The 23240-nt window shown below is 35.5% G+C and overlaps 1 protein-coding gene across 2 annotated transcripts; it reads right to left on the bottom strand.

Moving 5' to 3' along the window:
* Positions 1-317: 317 nt before the first annotated feature.
* nmd3 (NMD3 ribosome export adaptor) lies at positions 318-18981 on the bottom strand. 2 transcript variants are annotated; one of them, XM_073817837.1, is made up of 17 exons: positions 18871-18981; positions 18021-18057; positions 17948-17985; positions 17666-17800; positions 14532-14628; positions 14365-14445; positions 13368-13496; positions 12163-12253; positions 11982-12060; positions 11682-11778; positions 10292-10409; positions 8967-9112; positions 6645-6757; positions 6486-6558; positions 6285-6391; positions 1551-1621; positions 318-1467 (listed from the first exon to the last, which is right to left on the bottom strand). In XM_073817837.1, exons 3-17 carry the CDS (start codon positions 17980-17982, stop codon positions 1331-1333), a joined length of 1509 nt encoding a protein of 502 aa, XP_073673938.1. In that variant the 5' UTR covers positions 17983-17985; positions 18021-18057; positions 18871-18981; the 3' UTR covers positions 318-1330. The 2 variants fall into 2 exon arrangements, with proteins under 2 accessions (XP_073673938.1, XP_073673937.1); XM_073817836.1 differs by lacking the exons at positions 18021-18057; positions 18871-18981 and having other exon boundaries at positions 17948-17991.
* Between the last annotated feature and the right edge of the window lie 4259 nt (positions 18982-23240).

Here is a 23240-nt window from a genome sequence, read left to right as displayed (position 1 = left end):
AAAGTCACTCAGATATTTTCTTGTCAATTAAAAAGTAATGCGTTACTTTACTAGTTACTAAAAAGTAATATTATTACATAACTTGCATTACTTGTAACACTGGCTATGAAATACATAGCACATAAAGGCCATGAAACCTGACCACATTCAATAACATTATTGAAAGAATGAAATCCATTTGCCTGCTTTTTGAACTAATTTTGGATCAAGAATAGTTTCAGAGAAATTCTGACAAGACGCGAGAGGCTTAAAGGTGTAACAGCAATTGTTAAAGAAATACAGTCAATGGTAAAACAAGAAAACATCCAAACAAAAGCTGATCTTCTCATATTTTTTATAGGAGAAGTGTTATACATGGTTGTGCACAGAAAAGGCAGAACACTCAAGAAATCCTCAAAACCACATCACTGCAACTGTTGCTGGATCAGTGAATGCCTCTTATACTCCTACAAAGAAGCAGCAGAATTGAAGACCATATTTGTAAAAAACGATCTGTCCAGATTTGACGCAAACCTGTATGAAATCAATGTCACTGTGGCAACTTCTAAAGCAGACTAGAGAGTTTGTATGGGATTAGATCCATGCAGTCCTTGTTCAAGAAGACTGCGATTCCAAACAAATTCATGATGCATAAATAAGTCTGCACTAAAACGATTCGAAATTTACCAAATTCGACTCAAGTCATTAAATACGTAATTATGTACTGATTTCACCTAACTGGGTGTTCATTAAACATCTCATTTTCTGTTGGGCAGAATTAAGCAACACTGCAAATAATGCTTTTCTTACTTTGATTTTTTGTCTTGTTTCCAGCCAAAATATCTGAAAATTCTTAAATCAAGGATTTTCTAGACTAGTAAAAATGATCGTTTTCAGAATAAACAAGTCAAAATTAAGTGTTTTTGCTTGAAGCAAGCTATAAATAATTTTGATTTTTTTTCTTAACACATGGTAGATTATTTTGCTTGTTCTAAGCAAAAAAATCACTTAATTTTGGCTTGTTTTTTCTATTAAAAAAAACAAAAAAACAAGATAATTTTCACTCGTCTAGAAAATCCTTGTTGATTTAAGAATTTTCTGATATTTTGGCTGAAAACAATCAAAGTAAGTCATTAGGTTTTTAACGAGGATGAGTAAATGACAGCATTTTCATTTTTGGGTATTTGTCAACCGGCTGTCATATAGAGACAGGGTTTAAATATTGTATTTATTGTAGCATATTAAAAAAGGCAATTCTCTCTAATGAACATGACAATGAGCCATGACTGTGCGGCTATAGTTTTATCCTTTACAAATGTCTGACACCTGTCCTGCTCTGTGGTGGTTTTGTTCATTCATCAGTCATCATATCAGCTCCTTCTCCACCGGTGGCGTCATTCAGGCTCAGATCCTCCAACATCTCTGCCAGAGAGATCCTGGGGGCACCATCATCATCCGTGTCGCTTTCCACAGGGATCCTTGAAGTATCTGTACAAGGGAAAATAATTCTGATATGAGTACAGTGAGAATACTTATTTAACAGATGCATGGTCAGTGGTGCATTTCTTCACCTCTGAAGATGTTGACGTTCTTCCTCAGCATCTCATCTTCCTCCAGGTCCTCCAGGAACTCATTGTATTGCCTATGAGAAAAAAATAAAATAAAACAGGCAACACGTTAAATAAGATAATGATGATTGATTTTTTCATTCTGAAACACACTTGATGTTTCAATTTGAATTTAAGCAGTTTTGTTGTACTAAAAGAATATAAATTCTTAGACTTGTTTAAAATACCAGTTAAATATCATGATTCATTTCAAAACAACAAGAAAAACGAATTTACTTTGAACACTTCTTTATTTAAAATGCTTCATTAAAATACTAAAGCTAATTAATAATTAGGCTACATGCCATTAAATAAAAAAAAGACATATTAGCTGCTGCTGTCGCCATTATTTGTGCTGTGTGAATGGCTGTATATCCACATCGAGTAAAAATGTCCAGAGCTTATCACTGTTATTGACAAAATTTATTGCAGCGTCGATATGATATTGTTTATAACCCAACCCAACCTTAAATATAAATACAGGCTTCCTGCTGATATTCTGGAATATTCTAGTGTTTTAATGCTTTAACATCACTACTCACATGACTAATGTAATTCTCTGAGTCAGATGAAAACTTATGTTTTAATGTCAGTAACATGGAATAATCAGGTTTTTTTTTTTATAAAGCCTAATGTTTTACTTGCATTGCCGGGTTTCTGGTTTCCATGTAAACAAAGTCAACAGGTTACTTCAGTCTGATTTTATGGGAGGATATATGTGACCCTGGACCACAAAACCAGTCATAAGGTAAAATTTTACAAAACTGAGATGTATACATCATATGAAAGCTCAATAAATAAGCTTTCGGTAACACTTTATAATAACTATCCGTTATAACTAGTTAATAGATCATTAATAAACTGTTAGTTAATGGGTTATAAATGACTTGTTAAATAGCAGTTAATAGTTTGTTAATTATTTATAACTGTGCCTTATAGATAGCCAATAGATGACTTACAAGCTGTTAGTTAACAAGTTATAAATGACTTGTTAACTGTATTTTAATGATTTATAACTATACCTAATAAATTAGTAATAGATCACGAACAAGCTGTTAGTAAATTACTTACTAAAGACTTGTTAAGTATCATTTAATAGTTTATATATGTTAGTGGGACGTTATTCTAAAGTTGCAACTATTCTTCATTTATTAACTGTTAGTAAATGAGGAATAGTTGCAACTTTAGAATAACGTCCCAATAACATACATAAGCTAATAACCAACACTTAACTAATACATTAAGTCACACTTTACAGATCAGTTGTTCATAGTTAACCATCTACTATAAAAGTGAAACATGGTAGAACAGCAAATGGATTGCCGCTGGTTCACTCAGTATAGAGGGTCCAAGGTGTGATAAAACATGTTCGTATCAATAATGCCAATGGCTAGATTTTTATTTATTTTGTTTTCATGTTTAGCACAAAAAGTGCCCAAACCTCAGAAAAGCCTATGGGTGGAACAAGGTTGAGGTACAAAAATTGTGTATTTTAAATATCACATCAAATTTCTGTAGCTTGAACTTGTTCCATCCATTGGCTGTTCTACAAAGTACAAAGTCACTGGTATTAGTAGATGGTTAACTATGAACAACTGATCTGTAAAGTGTGACTTAATGTATTAGTTAAGTGTTAGTTATTAGCTTATGTATGTTATTGGGACGTTATTCTAAAGTTGCAACTATTCCTCATTTTATGGGATTTATTAGGTATAGTTATAAATCATTAAAATACAGTTAACAAGTCATTTATAACTTGTTAACTAACAGCTTGTAAGCTATCTATTGGCTATCTACAAGGCACAGTTATAAATACTTAAACTATTAACTGTTATTTAACAAGTCATTTATTACTCATTAACTAACAGTTTATTAATGGTCTATTAACTAGTTATAACGGATAGTTATTATAAAGTGTTACCAAGCTTTCTATTGATGTATGGTTTGTTAGGATAGGACAATATTTGGCCGAGATACAACTATTTGAAAATCTGGAATCTGAGGATGCAAAAAAATCAAAATACTGAGAAAATCATCTTTAAAGTTGTTCAAATTAGGTTCTTAACAATGCATATTACTAATCAAAAATTACATTTTGATATATTTACAGTAGGAATTGTAGAAAAAAATCTTCATGGAACATGATCTTTACTTAATTTCCTAATGATTTTTAGCATAAAAGAAAAATCAATAATTTTGACCCATGCAATGTATTTTTGGCTATTGCTACAAATATACCCCAGCGACTTAAGACTGGTTTTGTGCTCCAGGGTCACATATATCAGGATACTGGTGTATATGTACAAGCTCGATGAACAATATATTTTTACAGCATTTATTAATCTTTGTCAATGAAAGTGAAAAGATTACTCCATTTCCAAAATAAACATTTCCTGATCATTTACTCACCCCCTTGTCATCCAAGATGATCATGTCTTTATTTCTTTAGTCACAAACAAATTGTTTTTTGAGGAAAACATTCCAAGACTTCTATGGTGCCCTGAGTTTGAACTTCCAAAATGCAGTTTAAATGCAGCTTCAAAGGACTCTAAACGATCCCAGCCGAGGAAGAAGGGTCTTATCTAGTGAAACGATCAGTTATTTAAAAAAGAAATGTACAATTTATATGCTTTTTAACCTCAAATTCTCATCTTGTCTTGCTCTGTGTATTCCGGTTCAAGACAGTTAGGGTATGTGGAAAAACTCCCATCTCATTTTCTCAACTTCAAAATCATCCTACATTGCTGCAGAAGTACTAGACCAAACGCCTTTTACAAAAAAAGGTAAAACAGTAGCTGCGTTTCCATTACCCTTTAAATTGCGCAAATTGAAGTTGCGAATTGAATGGAAACAGGTCAATTGACCAAAAACTCCCCAAAAAAAATTTACGCACGCATGAGGTACTTTTTTTTCAGGCAATTCGAAATAGGAATATTTCGCAAAACAGCAATGGAAAGGTTTTTTTCGCATTTACAGGTCACATTCGATTAAATATAGCCAAAATCCCACAAAAATTTGTTGCCATGACTTATGATTCATGAGAGGAAAAAAATAGGTTTTAGTCACATAACATCGGTTAATGGAAACACCATAATTTCGCAATATTTTTAATCAACATTTATAAAACATTGCAAAGCTAGACATTATAAGCATTTGTGAATAATAAGTGTAAGAAGAATAAAGTTAAAGTCGGCAACACCAAAGCTCCAAAAATATTTTTTAAAAAAATTTTTTTTTAAACTATTGCATAGCGTACGTGACGTTTCAACGTTTTTTTTTTTTTTTTTTTTTGATATGTTTGGAGCTTTGTTGTTGCCGACTTTAACTTTATTCTTCTACTTGTTGCTTTTTAGTCGAGCCCCCATTTGAGACTGATGTGTGTGCTTTTGTTTTGCTTTTTGTATAATAAGTGTATAAATATTCTTTTTTTTTTTTTAAGAAAATGACCTATTGTTTTGCTAGTTAACACTCTTTTTTTTCAGCTGGGATCATTAAGAGCCCTTCGAAGCTGCTTTTAAACTGCATTTTTAACCTTCAATCCTTTGAGCACCATAGAAGTCCACTATATGGAAAAAAATGTTTTCCCCAAAACAAAAAAACGAAAGACATGAACATCTTGAATGACAAGGGGATGAGTAAATTATCTGTAAATTTTTATTCTGAAAGTGGAGTAATCATTCGTTCACAGTGTATTAAAGTTAACAGATAGCACATTTGACTGTAAAAATGTATTAGAAAATGTCAAAATTAGGATGAAATCAGATTAATAAATTCTTTAGACGCACTGTTCCTTGCAAACTAACATAGCTATTAAAGATTAACAAATGAGAACTTACAGCATATTGCTGCCAATTATTATTGATGTGAAAAACAACATAATTTACACATTATATGTTTTGATGAAGCATGATAAAGCAGTTTTTGTTGCTTCTTTATATTAATAAAAGTAACTAACTGATCACATTCATACCTCACACTACAAAAAATGATTTTCTTACTTAGATTTTTTTGTCTTGTTTTCTAGCCGAAATATCGAAAAACTCTTAAATCAAGAAGTATTGTGTTTTTGCTTGAAACAAGCAAACTATTCCACCAATGGGGTAAGAAAAATAATCTTGTTTTCTGTTTAAAATAAGATTTTTTTGCTTACCCCACTGGCAGATTATTTGGCTTGTTTTAAGCAAAAACTCACTTCATTTTGACCATTTTGTTCTGAAAACAAGACAATTTTTTACTTGTCTAGAAAATCCTTCTTGATTTGAAAATGTTTAGATATTTTGGCTGGAAATAAGACTAAAAAAATCAAAGAAAGAAAAGCATTTTTTGCAGTGGATAAAGTCTATTAGGACAAAGCACAGACAAAATTTTAATAATAAAATAAATGCAGTAGACATTCAAACTGTTATTTACCTATTAGAGTTTTATCCACACGATATCTGAATTGTAGTATCCTATCCTATATATATATATATATATATATATATATATATATATACTGTGTGTGTGTGTGTATATATGTATATATGTGTATATATATGTGTATGTATATATATATATATATATATAGTATATATATAGTATATATATATTTTTTTTTCTTAGTATATATATATATTTTTTTTTAGATTAAAATTGAACAAACACACCTATGATTTATTACTTTTTCATTCGTGTTTCTGGCATTTTCCTCGTACTCACTTCTCGTCATCTGTGTCTGTAGCGTCCTTCTCTCTGTCCATCTCCCTCAGTTTCCACACTCGGTTCTTCATCCTCTTCATGCGGTCATAACTCTTCTTTATCAGCACCTGAACACCAGCAGCACATCTTATGAGTATTATTAATTTTAAAGTGTTCTTGTACAGGCCCATCATCATTCACATGTATACGAGCATGTCTTACCACATCAGGAACATGGTGAGGGTTAATCTTATTGAGGTACTCATCATTGATATTGGCATTGGCAAAGTCAAAGCTGAGGTTAAAAACAAAAGCATGTTACAATCAACATATCCACATGTTTTCTGCATTACTTCACTGCAGTGGTGCGTGTGAACTGACCCCAGCACCAGATCTCCGATGTTCAGCAGGTGACCCAGGAAAGTTCTGCAGTGGTACTGATGACTAGAGTCCATCTCTGACGTCTTCTGAACCCAAACCTCTGCCAACATGTGCTGCAAACAGAGACACAAACATCACTGGATCTGTGGAAATACAATCAAATGATGCACCAGATCTATTTGTCCACTTAGGGCAAGTGTGTGTTGTACATAAGAAACAGATCAGGAATCAACAATCCTCTCAGAAAGCTCCTAATTTATCCTAAAAATTCCTACGTAGGAGTCTTTGCTTAAGAGTGATTCAGGACCTAAGAGTGAAGAAAAGACTAAAAATTTTATCTTAGCCTTTTGAAGACTGTGATTGGTTGGTTGTCCAAAAAGGAAATAAAAGAGTACTTTTAAGTGTAGAGTCTAGTATAAGCCTTCACTTTGAAATTTTATAGCATATAGCATATATTTTCCTGTTTTACCGCACACACACATATTATACGTTTATGTATTTTTTTATTTACGACGCTGTTAATGTTGTATTTTCAATTCAATTCAATTCAAGTTTGTATAGCGCTTTTCCCAATACAAATCGTTGCAAAGCAGCTGTACAAAAATGTAGGCTACTACAATATATTTAGTAGCTTGTTAGTGGTGACTACTGTATGTTAAGTCGATGTACATATGATATAAATATTGAAAATAATAATGGTGTAGTGATTATGTGTTGCAATCAAACTTGTAGAAAATTTGTGCAGTGCTGTATGTATTTAATAGGAATTTGAACAGCAACACATTACGGTTGTGAAAGTGCTGTAATGGTTTGTGTGATCTCTTTGCTTATAGAAGCATAGCTGCATTGTTTCCAGTTGACAAATATGTTCATGTAATAAATGTAGTGAATACTTCTGTTTCTTGCACTTTGGTATTTCTGCACTATGTCGGAGATGTTAAGATGTCTCTAATAAAATCGGTCACAAACATTATCTCATGTGTGGCATCTTACTGTCATGCATTGTGTGCAAAATATTTATTTTCCCTCCTCATGTTTTGTCCATTTTCTCCACTTCTAAAGAAACTCTTAAGCCTCTTAAAAGTCCTCATCTGTACTCCGAACAGTTTTAGACCTTAAGACCTCTTTTAAGGGTTAAGATGCTTTCTGAATTACTTTTTTCTTTGCTAAAATCTTTTCTTTAATTTTAAGAGGAAACACCCACATTTCTAAGAATTTTCTTAGAACTTTGTCACTAGGAGCAACTGTTTGCACTAAGATTTTTTATGAATACGGGCCCAGGGCGTCAGTTCACTGCTGCTGATTCTACACTACGAAACACATTTAGCGTACACAGCAGTATTGATTATAATGGGTTCTTTTTCCTTTTAATGTGAGGACACGGTGTGAGTCAATCCAGAGAAAATCAAAGCGCTCAGGTTACACTGGAGCACATCATTCTGTGTTCGGATCAGAATAAACCCTTTTGTGCCTCTATGTATCGAGTGTCAATTAGACAAGAAAGTGGCATCTGAGAAGCCAAACATGCTTTTTCGCGTTTTTCACCCATGTATTTTGATAATTTTTTTCACCATTGCATAAATGAAATAGCCAATATTTGCTTTTTTTTTTTTTTTTTTTTTTTTTTTAGTTGTCTTGCTTTTCAAAAAAAAATTACAAACGACAATTTGAAAAATACTTAACACTTTACATTTGTCTATACATGTCTACTAGAATGTTAAAAATGTTTAGTTTACCTTTTTGTTTTGTGAAACCTGCTTTTGAATTGTAAATCATGCTTGCAGTCATTTTATTTATTTTATTTTTCTGCAGGTCTCAAAAAAGGTCTTTAAAAGTCTAGAATTTAAGCTTAAATATCCTGCAGATAACCTTGTCTTGAAAAAAACATAAATAGTTTTTATATTTAATTGTCCGGACTTCGGCTGGAGAGGAGGGTTCATTACTGGACCTCGAGCTGTTTTAGTTGAAGACCCCCGATTTAAAGCTAGAATTACTTTATAAGCCAATTAAACAGTTTACCTGGCAACCATCTCAATCTTAAGGAAAAAGCTGAAAACACCAGCTAAGTTCAAGTTTGGCGACCTCTATTGAGATATTCTGCTCAAAAGAATTGTTTGTGCTGTTTGCTGTGACTAAATCTGCAAGCAAACCATGCAAGTTCTTTTGATTTGTACTTATGTTTTTTTAACAGAACAATCATGATTAACCATTTAAACTCATCAATCAGCCCTAAAGAACACTGTAGGGACAGTTTGTTGTTCATTGGTGTATGTAGAAGCTGTTCACTCTGATTTCTACAGGAGCACACTTGACGTCTCTTACCTTATTGGATTTGAGACCAGCGCCGGCTCCTAAGCGCTGATCTCTGATAATGTCGATGTCCATGACGATGAACTCCTCCAGCTGACGCGGGCTACACAGACTGCTGAACGGGTGACGCCAGAACGTGTTTCCATCCACCTCAGCAACTGAAAATCAAACACGCGTGACAAGAAAACATCACGCTACTTCATTCTCTTAAGACCTGGGCCAACTTGCAAACCATACTGCAGTCAAAGTTAAAGGAGAAGCATGTAAATCATGCACTTAAACTGTTTAGGGTTAGTATTTTTTTTTATGTTTTAGAAAAATTATGTTCTGCTAGGATATCGTGTTGCAAGCTACTAGAGAAGAGAGAAAAACTCCCCAACAAGCACTTGAACAATAAATCATTGCCTTTTGAACACAAGTACAAATTCTTACATTAAACTGTACATTAAAAACAGGGCTCAGGGAGAGAATGGAGGACTGACTGGAAAGTCTTGTCAGGTTTGTTAAACATAGATCCTCATAAGGGACACTAGGGGATGAATACAATTAACTAGCAGACCGTTAACTTACCAATTAATACTATTAGTCAAACTAAGAAGTGATTTTAAAAAAACGTATGCAAAAGAAAATATACAGAACGTATATCTGTACATTTTTGAGATGCACTGTTGCACTCGCGTCTCACACACGAGATGCATAGAATTAAAGTTCATGGAAAGTTATAAGAGGTTCAACTTTTAGAAAACAGTCTTGAGAATTTCTTGTTTTATTCCATTCCACTGCATCTCGCATGTTTTTAAGTGCAATCTGTGTGTTAGTGCTTTGGCTTTTTGTATTAAGCAATGCATAAATACATTTTGTTCAGAATTATTTATGCAATTTGTGAAATTATATTTGATTTATATATGTTAGTTTAGACGTTATGAACTTTTCTTATAGACAGTCGTTATTTCAATGCATTGAATAAACTATTTAAAGCAACACTCCACTTTTTGTGGAAATGGGCTCATTCTCCAACTCCCCCCCGAGTTAATAAGTTGAGTTTTACTGTTTTAAAATCCATTCAGCCGTTCTCGGGGGGAGTTGGAGAATGGGCCTATTTCCAAAAAAAGTGGAGTGTTGCTTTAACGCGATGCATTTTTTTGCTTATTCTGCCCTGCTGTGGTATCAGGAGACAAGTCAAAAGTTTGCTTATTTAATTTGCATACATTTGCAAATTGAGCAAAAAATAATCATCATACATTTTTGCCAAATTTACAGAGACATCATATCGCACATGAGAAAGGTTTGAGGGACTGGGTTAGTGTTATTTCAGCTGTAGGTGTGCAGTAACTCACTCTGCAGGGTGTTGGGGTCAATCAGGTGAATAGAGCTGGTGACCCGGATGCAAACACACACCTGACCCATGTTACCCAGACTCTGGGCAAGACGTGGAGACAGACACACCACGTTATCCTGCAAAACAGCAGAGAGAGATGTAAACAAGAAACATGGGTTTTGTTTATTTTCTAAAGTTATGCATTTAGGGATGCACCGAATGTTCAGCAACCGAAATTATATAATAAGCGAAAAGGCCGAATAAATTATACTGAACAATGATGTTCAAAGTCCCAAGATGAGAATCATTCGGAAATCTGCTGCTGCCAGCAAAAAGTAGGACTGAGCTCTTCTTGCGGGTTTACCACAAAATAAAAGTCAACATTCATAAATGTGACCCTGGAGCACAAAACCAGTCTTAAGTCGCTGGGGTATATTTGTAGCGATAGCCAAAAATACATTGTATGGGTCAAAATTATAGATTTTTCTTTTATGCCAAAAATCATTAGGAAATTAAGTAAAGATCATGTTCCATGAAGATTTTTTGTAAAATTCCTACTGTAAACCTATCAAAATGTAATTTTTGATTAGTAATATGCATTGTTAAGAACTTAATTTGGACAACTTTAAAGGTGATTTTCTCAGTATTTTGATTTTTTGCATCCTCAGATTCCAGATTTTCAAATAGATGTATCTCGGCCAAATATTGTCCTATCCTAACAAACCATACATCAATAGAAAGCTTATTTATTGAGCTTTCATATGACGGTTACATCTCAGTTTTGTAAAATTTAACCTTATGACTGGTTTTGTGGTCCAGGGTCACAAATGTTAGTATTGGCATTTTACTGTTGTACTATAAAATAAAATAAAAAGTAAGACAAAAATAATGCTAACAATCATTCCAGCAGCTCTATTAATACATTTATTCTAACATTCTTCTTTGCTCAGCAAGGCTGCATTTATTTGTACATTAAAACACATGCCTGATTCATAAAAGTCTTAAAAATGGCTAAAGAATATTATTTTACTAACTTGTGGTTAGGCTACAACGTCTACTAGAATGTAAAAAAAAAAAATCAGTGTTAAATAAGTATTTTTAAATTGCTGTTTTTATTAATAATTTTTTTTTTCTTTGAAAAGCAAGACAAAACTGTAAAAAGCAAATATTGGCTATTTAATTTATGCAATGGTGAAAAAGATGCATGGGGGGAAAAACACGATTAACTGTGTTCGTTAATCAGCCTTCAGACCAGTGTGTAGTTTTGTTCGGCTTCGGCTAAGAATTTTCATTTTGGTGCATCCCTAAATGCATTACATGTGAAATCAAACATTCAATAAAAAAAACAAACACTCACCCAGCATGAACGCACATGTGAAATGTGGAAAAAATGAATGAATGATGCTTACCTTACACACAGGAACAATCTCCAGTGAGAAGGTGCTTTTGTAATTGTAGGTATTGGAGTGAACATCATGAGAGATCAACCGCTGAGATGCCTTCGACCTTCACAAACAACATTCACTATTAGTTTAACAGACCAAAAATAAACCTCATCACAATAGGGGTTTGATTAGATACAAGCCATCAGCTCTGTCGTCTGCCTTAACGGTTCTTATACACTGAATTGAACCCAGTGATTGTTAGATTTTCAAACATATGAGTGAAAACATGACATTTTGAACATGTACTGAATATGGTTTTCTAACCTGCAGGGAACTGTGCACTGCAAGAAATCCACCATCTTCTGAGCGTGCTGCTTGGTGGCATAGTAAAAATCAATTCCCTCTAAAAACACACAGACACAAATATTAAAAAGGAAGAGCATAATACAACATAAAACCGCATCAGACAAACACTGAGAGGAGAGGGGGATGATAGGAAGCATACCATGAATCTCTTTGATGCGCACTGTACTCTGATGCAGCTTGTGCTTCAAAATCAGCTGCTCCAAGTAGTAGAATGTCTTTTTGTGGACTGTCTGTAGAATAAAAACAGTAAATAATACAACGTTGAACACACAGAGAAACTTCAAGTAAACACAGAAAGGAAATATAAGCGATACTGACTGAAAGCAGAAGTCAGGTATCAAATGAGCGAATTACAAAGAAATAAGACAAACAAATACAAAGAGCTTAGGTTGTCAGGTAAGTCCAACAGTAGTATTAATGTAAGAAATATTATAGAAATTAAAATTCAATATAAAACAAACTAAAATTAAATTAATTAGGTATTGTAAGTCGCTTTGAATAAAAGCGTCTGCTAAATGAATAAAATGTAAATATTAGGCTGCTATCACTTTAAGACCCGATTATCAGCATCTCAATGTCTCTTATCATGCATTTAATTCAGTGCAACTTCACATTTAAGGGGATACACTGTAGGCAAAAATGTGTTGTTTTTTATGCACCTATCAAGTTTGAGATTTTGGGTTTTTGGTTTTTCATAAAAAAAATTTCAGACTAGTGGAAAGGAAACATCCAAAAAACACTGTTAAGTGTTTCTTTTATAGCACTTCATCTATTTGTGTCAATAGATTTCAATTACTATACAGATTTTTAAAGGCCAAGAGTTTTTTCTCCTACACTGAGCCATAAATCTCCACTTCAGTAGCTCTTACACACACCACACTTTACATTTTTATTCCTGTCTATATCCTGAAGGATTTTACAGAGGGATTTGATCAGATATTATTTGCTTGATTTTATACATTTTATTCCCCAAAAAACAAAAAAATATATTGTTCTCTGTCTAAGTATTTTCTGAATTATGGAGTGACAAAATGAGATACCCAAAATCCCCCAAGAATTTTGAAACTGACTTCATCTTCGTTTAGAGTTTAGTTCTAGAAATGTATTCAAATTAACGCATATTTCTATATATAATGGCTCATTTGCATATTTAAACCTAACATTTTAAAAAACTTGTAATACAAAAAATGTTGCAATTATAAGTATAATCAATCAACTGAGTAAGTAAGGTGATAACTATTAGTTTTTTTTTTACCCTATTCACCTGCAGTGTCTTAATTAAACATTTTAGGATTAAATACGATTAAATATTTCAGCTCTGCTCTGGGCATGTGCTCCAAGTACCTTCTGTCTGACTTGCACGACTGCTTTCCAGAAGTCTTTGGCCTCCACCCGATGGCAATCCTCACACATCTGAGCGTGAATGAGAAACTCCACCACAAACACCTGCTGCAGAATGGCTCCATTCATGACCTACAGACACATGCGTCTCATTAAAACAGCTCTGACTGTAAATCTGGATCATCTCAGACCCTAGATAGCGCTACTTGATTATGGAAAAAAATATTTTGGTCAATATTGTAATCACCATTATTTAACACGATTTTGACTGGGTCCAAAACTATGTGTTAGCGATTCATTTAAAGATATCAATACAGCAGAAAAATCAATACTGAATACTTTTATGCAAGTCTAAAGTAGTCTAACAGCTGACTACAGAAACTGAAAATAATTATTTGAATGTAAAATAAAACAGCGTCTTCACTGTAAGATTACACATGCTTTGTTTGTTTTTAAAAACTACAAAAAGTCCTTCATTCAAGAGCAGAGAGTGATTTTTCTTTGTATTTTACGTTTTATTAACATTAAGCACAGAGACGACAGAAGGAACATTATTTGTTGCCGCTTTAAGAGCCGCACGGATCCAATATACTGTTACACACGCATTACGATCATTTCAGGCATTCATGAATAATCACAAAGCGCATCGTTTACAATATTTTTGTGTGTATTTGACCATTAAGGTGCGCACCTTGAGCTAAAATATAATTTTACATGACCGTGTTCTGCTCCGTCTCTGAGCGCACACACAGAACAGGGCAAGTTTTCTTTTGCACTTTTAAAAACACATCAAAGAAACATTAATAAATCAAGCACATCTTGTTTTATGAAAGTCACGTTACATGATTTAGCTGATTTGCATGTGAAATTAGGCTTTTATGAAGAAGCACCGCTGGAAAAGGGGCCAGAATGGGGCGCAATAATCATTTGATCTGGATTACTGTATTTTCATGATCGTTGGATTAACTGCACAGCTCTAACTCTAGATCTCCTACTTTACCTCTTTCTGGATGGTCAGCTTCATCTTGATTCTTTTAGAGTGCGGTTCGGTCCATAAGAAGCCAGCATCAATAAGTCTCACCTTGATGGTAATAAAAGAAACACAATGTGAACTCAGCATCAAGCGCAGCTGTCCTGGATACAGTGACGATTCTGGGAGTCACCAACCTTTGCCATGGAGGACTTGAGTTTCTTAAGACACAGAGCCAGAAGCTCCCGGGACTCCAGAGTGCACTGAACCCACGTACCTGGAGGCTGCAGGTACCTACAGAAACAAACAAACAAAAAGACGTGATCACACACTTGTGTCAGAGTTACAGTCATCATTCATTTCTAAATCATTTTCCTTTATTACACTTATAAAAAAGCTGACATGCTTTAAATATCCAATATTTGGGACACACACTTTGACCATTTCTCTCGCATTTGTGACTAAAAACTACTAAAAAGTATTTAGGAGCAGCAGTGCAACTGACCCCATCAGCATATTTGTGTTTGCGCTGAGGGGAGCTTCAAAGGTTTCTAAGAGTTTTTGTAATGTATCACAGACATATCTGACCAATCCTTTCGTAAATAAAGTGTAGAGAGAGTAAATACGAGATTGATTGTGCAGCGGAGAGAGAGAGAGCACAGTTGATTATAATAGTTTTGTGATGAGCGAACTAAGCTTTTAATGATTTTTAAGGGAGTTTGTAAATAAGATATTGATTTAATACAACAGTTAAATAAACAAGTAGTTAATATTAAGTGACTTACATTGTCTGACAATAACACTATTGTCTGATTTTGCTGTGTTTCGTCGTCAAAAATAGTCTGAAACGAGTCACAACTGAGCCGCTGCGCATCTCCATTCAAACACAGCAGTGTTTCGTTTATGAATGAACATGTGTTTTAAAACTAATCTAGTGAAATGATTCACTTGCTTTATTCCTGAATGAACCAGCTGTTCGATCGAATCAAATGAATGATTCAGTAAATATCTCAGTGTCTTGCTGCCACCTGCTGGCAGTTATTTTAAATTTTAGATTTAAAACATTAATCTCAACAAGAATTTAGCCATTTGATTGCACTCCTGCCACCTCTGAGCCTCATTAAACATATGATAATGTAAAAACAAAGGTTTAATCAAAATTCTCCTGTAAATCACTTTAATTAACTGTCACCCGTCCACTCTGTGGGACGCCTGTTTACTTCACTATTTTGTGATAAAATCCTCATCTAATAATGACAAAACATTATATTGTTGGAAAAGTCTAAGGCTCCTAAATAGATATTTTACATTTTTTGTGTTACAAATCACATAGGAAAAATAATAGATTAATTTATGACAAGAGTGCACCTCAGAAATCTACTTCTGCCCTTTGTCACAATCAGACTTCCTCGTTGCCTTTTTTCTATCACACTTTAGAAATCATAAGAAATGATATATCAGCTGAAAACTCTTAATCTCAAAATTCATTCTTTGAAAGCCATTTAAAAATCAGACATTGCATTAACATTAAAAATGGTCATCAAAATCATATGTGACCCTGGACCACAAAACCAGTCTTAAGTCGCTGGGGTATATTTGTAGCAATAGCCAAAAATACATCGTATGGGTCAAAATTATTGATTTTTCTTTTATGTCAAAAATCATTAGGAAATTAAGTAAAGATCATGTTACATTAAGATTTTTTGTAACATTCCTACTATAAATATATCAAAATGTAATTTTTGATTAGTAATATGCATTGTTAAGAACTTAATTTGGACAACTTTAAAGGTGATTTTCTCAGTATTTTGATTTTTTTGCACCCTCAGATTCCAGATTTTCAAATAGATGTATCTCAGTCAAATATTGTCCTATCCTAACAAACCATACATCAATGTGTACATCTCAGTTTTGTAAAATTTAACCTTATGACTGGTTTTGTGGTCCAGGGTCACATATTACAAAATGTTTTCATTCATGAATTATACCAATTTAACTTTGAATTCTTCATTTTCGCATCTCTGTTCAAAAATGGGAGCGACAGTTAAGGGGTTAAGGAGTCAAATATCAGCTCAAATATCATATGGGAAGGCACATTTTTGGATTATTGTTTAGAATGTGCTCCTGAAATTTTGACTGTGCAACTAAATTTTTAAAGTTTGCTCACAAGAAAAGTAAGCATAGAGCCCTGACATGTAACCATATTTTAGATGAACTGAAACACTTTTCACATCCTTGAAAAAATACTGCCATTTATTTGAATTCATTTTAAGTTCAAACCAATTTAGCCAAAACAGTGTCTCTCATTGACTAAGAATGATTGCATGGATTATTGGTTATTTATAATATACACACAAGAGACCTTGAGATCGCTGCTCCCAAACTGTTGAATTTTCCCCCTTTGGTTTTAACATCTAAGGACTGTAGCTAAAACCTTGCTTTTGTTTAAACGCCTTTGCATTGCTTTGTTTTTAAGTGTCTATCACATATTTGGACGAAATATATTTCAGATTAAAAAGTCTATGTATTAGCTCTCATTTGAACACATTTATGAGTAGGTGATTTTTGCATTTTTTTGTACATTTGGAATACATTTTAATATGAAAGTCATTGATGGATCATGATTTATTCGCAAAAGCATTTGTATGTGGGACATCAAATAAAATGTTAAAAGTGATTTAATATACATTTAATTTTTGGGGGGATAATAAACTATCAAAACATGGGTGAAATGATGTTCCATTGTCCTTCAGTGAAGCAGATATATTAATGTAAAAATGATACTCTGAAAAAAGTGCTCATACTAGCTTACTATACTTGAAATTATTAAATACACTTTGCTGACAAATGAGTAAAACCTAGAGAATTAAAGGATATCAGCAAAAATTTAAAATGACAATTAGTTAGTATTTAGGGGCATCTATTATTTTAATATTCTGGTTAATAAATATACTTGACAAAATAGTTGGGTATAGAAACTGTTGTTACATTGAATGACATTTTAATGAGTGTTTTCAAAAAAGAAAAAATGTATGGAAGAAAAAAAAATGTCAAGCTGTATTCAACTTTTATTGTTTTGATGCTTGAATCGGGTCACTGAATGACGCCCATTAATTGTCATTTATCCATTCAGTCATTCTTGGCAAGAGTACATTAATATCATATAGTTTATTATGATGCTTTTGTCTGCTTTTTATCATTTAAAGGGATAGTTCACAGAGAAATTATAATACTACCATTATATACTCCTTATAAGACACTTATGAGTTTATTTCTTGTGATGTTTTTCTCACTAACTCCACTTTGAGTCCATTATAATGACAGAGCGTACCGTTCACATTGCCGGCAGAAATGGATGGAGACTTGCTTGGGAATTCCTTCTGAGATGTCCACTTGAGTCCTCAAGCAGGAGACACACATGTTGGCTGGGTTTGGAGGAATGGGGACGCCACATGTACAGCAAAGGCTGCAAACCCACAGAAAGGCAATACGTTACTCAGAAATGATCCAAACTATTCAGAACATACGGAAGAAAAATGTCTACCAACACTGTTATGAGCTGTCAGTATCACAATAACATTATACTCATGAGATTGACACCTGTAATACTCACATATTGCCTTGGTTGTTTGATGGCGGGGCTTGCATGTACTCCATGACTAAAATAACAATGTTAAGACGATTACTGAAATCACTTTAATGATTAAAAACTCTCAGAAAAATCTAACAGAAGAGATCACAATTTAAGACGAGACACTGCAGGTGAATAGGGTAAAAAGAAAATAACTGATAGTTATCACCTTACTCAGTTGATAACTGCAAACATTTTTAGTATCACAAGTTTTTTTTATGTTAGGCGTAAATATGCAAATCATCCATTATTTAATGAAATATGCACTAATTTGCACATTTCTAGTACAAGAATCTAAACACTGGATCAAGTCAGTTTCAAAACTGACATATTAGAGTCAAATGTTTTTACAGAGATTTTGTCACTCCATAATTCAAAAAAAAAAAAACTTAGAACAGACAGGAAATGTTTTTGTACTATTTTTGGGGAATAAAATGTATAAAATCAAACAAAATATATTTGAACAAATCCCTCTGTAAAAACCTTCAGGATATAGACAGGAACACAAATGTAAAGTGTGGTGTGTGTAAGTGCTGCTGAAGTGGAGATTTATGACTCAGTGTAGGAGAAAACACTCTTGGTCTTTAAAAATATGGATTGTGATTGAAATCTATTGACACAAATAGATAAAGTGCTATAAAACACTTTATAAAACACCAAAAAGACCAAAACCTAAACTTGACAGGTGCATGAAAAAAACTGATTTTCCTCCCCTTGAATTCAAAATACTAAAAACATTCTTGGAACTGGATCCCTGTCTCTCCTGAGCGATGTTTCATATGACTGTGGTTATTTATTTATGGATGATTTTGGGAATCCTGCGTGTATAAGTGCTGTTTAGTGAGATACATGTCACTATAAGCCGCTAACTAGTACAGAAATACTAACGTTAAATCCATACTCACTGTGCTGCCGAATAGACGCTTATTAATTCAATTAGATTAATGTTTTCGCGAGAATATCACATGAAGACAGCACATGTGTCTGCGCTTAGACCGACGCCCGCTGATGACGCCACGACACGTTGTCAGAATGACAGGACCCCGATTGAGGTGCCTGACTGCGCCGGAATGTAAATGCGAGTAATACTGGCACCACTGCATCTCAGAGAGTTTGTTATTATCATGTTGAAGTCAATTCGCTAATTAGAGATCCCATTAAATTCAGGTAAAGCAGAAGCAATGGTAATGCTGAAATAATGTAAGTTAATCTTGGTTGGATATTTGGAATAAAGATATTTTTAAGAGGCATTTAACGTATACAAAGTATACTGCATTTTCAGCTGTTAGACCTTTTCTGAGAGGTGTGTGCCTTTCTAAATCAGACTCATTCAAATGAATTTGCCACAGTCCCACTCCAAGTGTAGGAACATCTAGAAGCAATATGAATGCTCCTGAGATAAATTTTGAGTGTCCCAGAAAAGGGTATGAATACTTATGCAACTGGATTTTTTTATTTTTAATAAATTTGCACAAATGGTACAAACCTATTTTTTGCTTTGCCATTATGGAGTAGGGAGTGTAGATTGATGTGGAAAACAAGTAATTTAAAGTAGTTTAACATAAGGCAGCAACATAACAAAATGTGGAAAAAAATGAAGGGGTATGAATAATTTCGCAAGGCACAAGATCAAATAAATATATTGTAAAATTCACAAACGTTCAAAATTCTTAAAGCTTTCTTATTCAGAGTCTCGAATGCTGTTGATGTAAATACATATTTCAGTCAAACCATGAAATTGTTTTTTTTATTAGTAAATTCACACTGATGAATGTGAAATTTGGTCAATAGAATGAGTAAGTTAGTTAAGTAAAAGAACTGTTCCTCTTTGTCAGGATAGTCAGTAAAAAGACAAAGATGAGATTAGAGCACAGTTTATCAAGAGACATCTTTATCGGTTTCAAGGTAGTCACTTACGAACCTATTCATGTTAAATTAAATTCAGATAATATTGTTTGTATGCACTATATAGCAGGGTGTGTGTGATTGTCTTGCGAATAATTCTGAACATTTCTGAAAGTTTGTGTGCAAAAGTGCACTCTGATAACATAATAATAACGATCAACTTAACAATTACGCTTGCAACTAATTACATTTGAAAGCACATAGCCTACTCTGTGCTCAAAATGAACCTAAAACGTAAAATAACATGTCTATTAGCAGTGTTGGGCATGTTACTTTAAAAAAGTAATTAGTTATAGTCACTAGTTACTTCTCACAAATAGTAACTGAGGTAGTATCTGAGTATAGAACTAATTACCAGGGAAAGGAACTATTGTGTTACTTTTTTTATTCAAATTTGTCAAATAACTTGGATGCCCCCAATATTAAATATGTTAAATAAATGAAATTTAAATTAAATTACATTTTTAGTTTACTCATTAGACTAATAAAGCTTAATGGCACCTGTCTTTTTTTAATATACCTGAAAATACATTTAGCATCAGTTAGTCAAGCATAATATGACATTATGATAATTTAGCACTAAACTTTAGTAATTAGAACTTTAGCAATTAGAAAAAAACATGTATGAATGGACATTTGTCATGGACTGGTGGTGGTGCTTAAGATATTGTTTGTAATTTCTAAGTGTTTCTATAAAAAGGGGGGGGGGGGGGCTAAAAGTAATACTGATAAGATAACAAACCTTATACGAATTCTACTACTAATAACAATATTAAACACACTAAGGATTAATAAGATGCTGAGTCATGAATAATAATCACGTTGACTGCGTTCGCTCAAACTGATTTGCTGAAATCAAAACAGGGACGATAATAGGTGAGTGCCAGCCAATGAGATTGCAGTTTGTGCATTAGCTCCGCCTACTACTGGAGAAACCGGCAGTTCTTAAAGGGGTCTCTGGATGCATAACTCACTTTTACATGTTGTTTGAACATTAATGTGTGTTGGCAGTTTATAAACACAACCACCCTACAATGATAAACATACACCCAGTGCTATTTTTTAATCTTTAAAACAAAGTAATATCCCTTTTTAAAATCAGGTCATTCTCAGTTTCTTGTGGGTGTGGCAACACACAGACAGAGGCCCCTCCCACGATGGTTGATTGACATGAGCGCATGACAATGTCCCGATCAGGTTTTTTTGCCCTCGAGTTCGAGTCATTTGATTTTGAGTATCTGCCGATTCCGAGTCCCGATCCGATACTTTTATAATACATAAAAAAAAGAATAAAGAAGAGTGAAGAAACAGATCCAGGATGTTCCTTATTTAATTCACCTTATTTTAACATTCAACAACTCTATTAACAAACAGAGCACTTCTGTGAGGTAGCTTAAACAATCAAGTAATAAATTACATCAATTCTTCACTTCTGGACATTAGTGCAACAGTAAATATAAAAAAGTCTAATATAAAAACAAATAGCACCTCAACTGAAAATATTCGGCAGGCATGTAAACAAATAAAAAAATAAAAGCGCCACAGTGTTTGCTTTGTTTCTGTGTGGAGTCAAGAGGTCTAACTCTGTGCCGCCGCATAACTATAGATGTGTTAAAAAAATAATGAGAATATATACAGTCAGGTCCATATGTGACTGTAACAATGCTGGATCAAACAAGGAGAATGAGGATCTAGATGCAGTAGTTTATTGGGAATCCGTGATGAAACAACAAAATCCAGAGAAACAGGAACATGATCAGGAACTCAGACACAGGAAAGAGACAACCATTACACATTTAACAACCGACAAACTACAGAGGAAACACAAGGACTATTTATACACAGAGCATGGGCAATGAACTAATTGGTAACCATAGAAACTAACAAGGAGTGGGTGTGGTAAAATGAGTGTCCATGGTGACAAACAAGGGAGCAGAGTGGCAGGGAAGCAAACAACAATGAGAGACAAAGACTACAAACTAAAAGTCTTCAAACACAGACACAGAAACACAGACCAGAATCGTGACATAGCCCCTCCCCAAGGAGCGGCTTCCAGACGCTCTAACCAACTTATACAACCTGGAGGGTGGTGGAGCGGAGGCGGAACAGGGGGAGGGATGGAGGGCCAGGTCCATGTAGGGGATACTGGAACTATGTACTGAGGCGGAGCTGACAGAGGGAGAAGCCATGGCGGAGGAAGGGTTGGCTCCTGCCTGGGGCCGACCGACGGAGGTGGAGCCGGTGGAGCCCGAGGCGGAACCGGAGAGTCGATGGTCCTAGGTGACACCGAGGATCCGGAGGGCCAAAGCGGAACCCAAGGCTCTGGCGACCCCGGCGGAGATGGAGGTCCGGAGGTACGCAGCGGAGCCGGAGTGACAGAGGATCGAGGCTGTGCCCACGGGAGGGAGGAGGTCCACAGAGCCGGCAGGACGGAGTGACGAGGCGCAGCCGGAGGAGTAGAGTCCAGAGGCGAAGGTGGGGCGACGACTGACCGGGGCGGAGCCGGAGAGACGATGGAGCCCGGAGGAGCTGGTGGGCCGACGGCCGACAACGGAGACGAGGGAGCACAGAGCCGGGGTGGAGCCGCAGGGTCGGAGGGCCGAGGTGGAGTCCAGGACTCTGAGACTGGAGGTGATGGTGAGGGATCCTTCAGTCTGGACACCGATGGAGACTGGCAGTCCCACGGCAAGTCCTCTGCACCGAAGGTGGGATGTGGGTGAGCAGAGGGACTGTCAGGAGACAGAGGTGGCGGGACTGGAGCAGCAGGGAGGGTGGGTGGGAACAGTCCATGCATGAGCTCCGTGACCAGAACCGGGCAGACAGGAATCTCAGGACGACTGGATGGAACCAGCGGAGGCTCTGGAAGGCTGGGCGGAACCAGCGGAGGCTCTGGAAGGCTGGGCGGAACCAGCGGAGACTCTGGAAGGCCGGGCGGGACCAGCGGAGACTCTGGAAGGCCGGGCGGGACCAGCGGAGGCTCTGGAAGGCCGGGCGGGACCAGCGGAGACTCTGGAAGGCCGGGCGGGACCAGCGGAGGCTCTGGAAGGCCGGGCGGAACCAGCGGAGACTCTGGAAGGCTGGGCTGAACCAGCGGAGATTCTGGAAGGCTGGGCTGAACCAGCGGAGATTCTGGAAGACTGGGCTGAACCAGCGGAGACTCTGGAAGGCCGGGCGGAACCAGCGGAGACTCTGGAAGGCTGGGCTGAACCAGCGGAGACTCTGGAAGGCCGGGCGGAACCAGCGGAGACTCTGGAAGGCTGGGCTGAACCAGCGGAGATTCTGGAAGGCTGGGCTGAACCAGCGGAGATTCTGGAAGACTGGGCTGAACCAGCGGAGACTCTGGAAGGCCGGGCGGAACCAGCGGAGACTC

Source organism: Garra rufa, chromosome 14 (assembly GCF_049309525.1).
Source record: "Garra rufa chromosome 14, GarRuf1.0, whole genome shotgun sequence".
In the NCBI taxonomy this organism is placed as follows: Eukaryota; Metazoa; Chordata; class Actinopteri; order Cypriniformes; family Cyprinidae; genus Garra; species Garra rufa.
Note: the sequence above shows the minus strand (reverse complement) of the source record. Positions and strands in the feature narration are given on the sequence as shown.

Coding starts and splice junctions, on each gene's coding strand:
- nmd3 (XM_073817836.1), bottom strand. CDS start 17,991: ATGGAGTACATGCAAGCCCCGCCATCAAACAACCAAGGCAATAT. Junction 14,629..17,665: donor TTCTGCCGGCAATGTGAACG/GTACGCTCTGTC, acceptor TTGTTTCTGTAG/GTACCTGCAGCCTCCAGGTA. Junction 11,779..11,981: donor CAGTGCACAGTTCCCTGCAG/GTTAGAAAACCA, acceptor TTGTTTGTGAAG/GTCGAAGGCATCTCAGCGGT.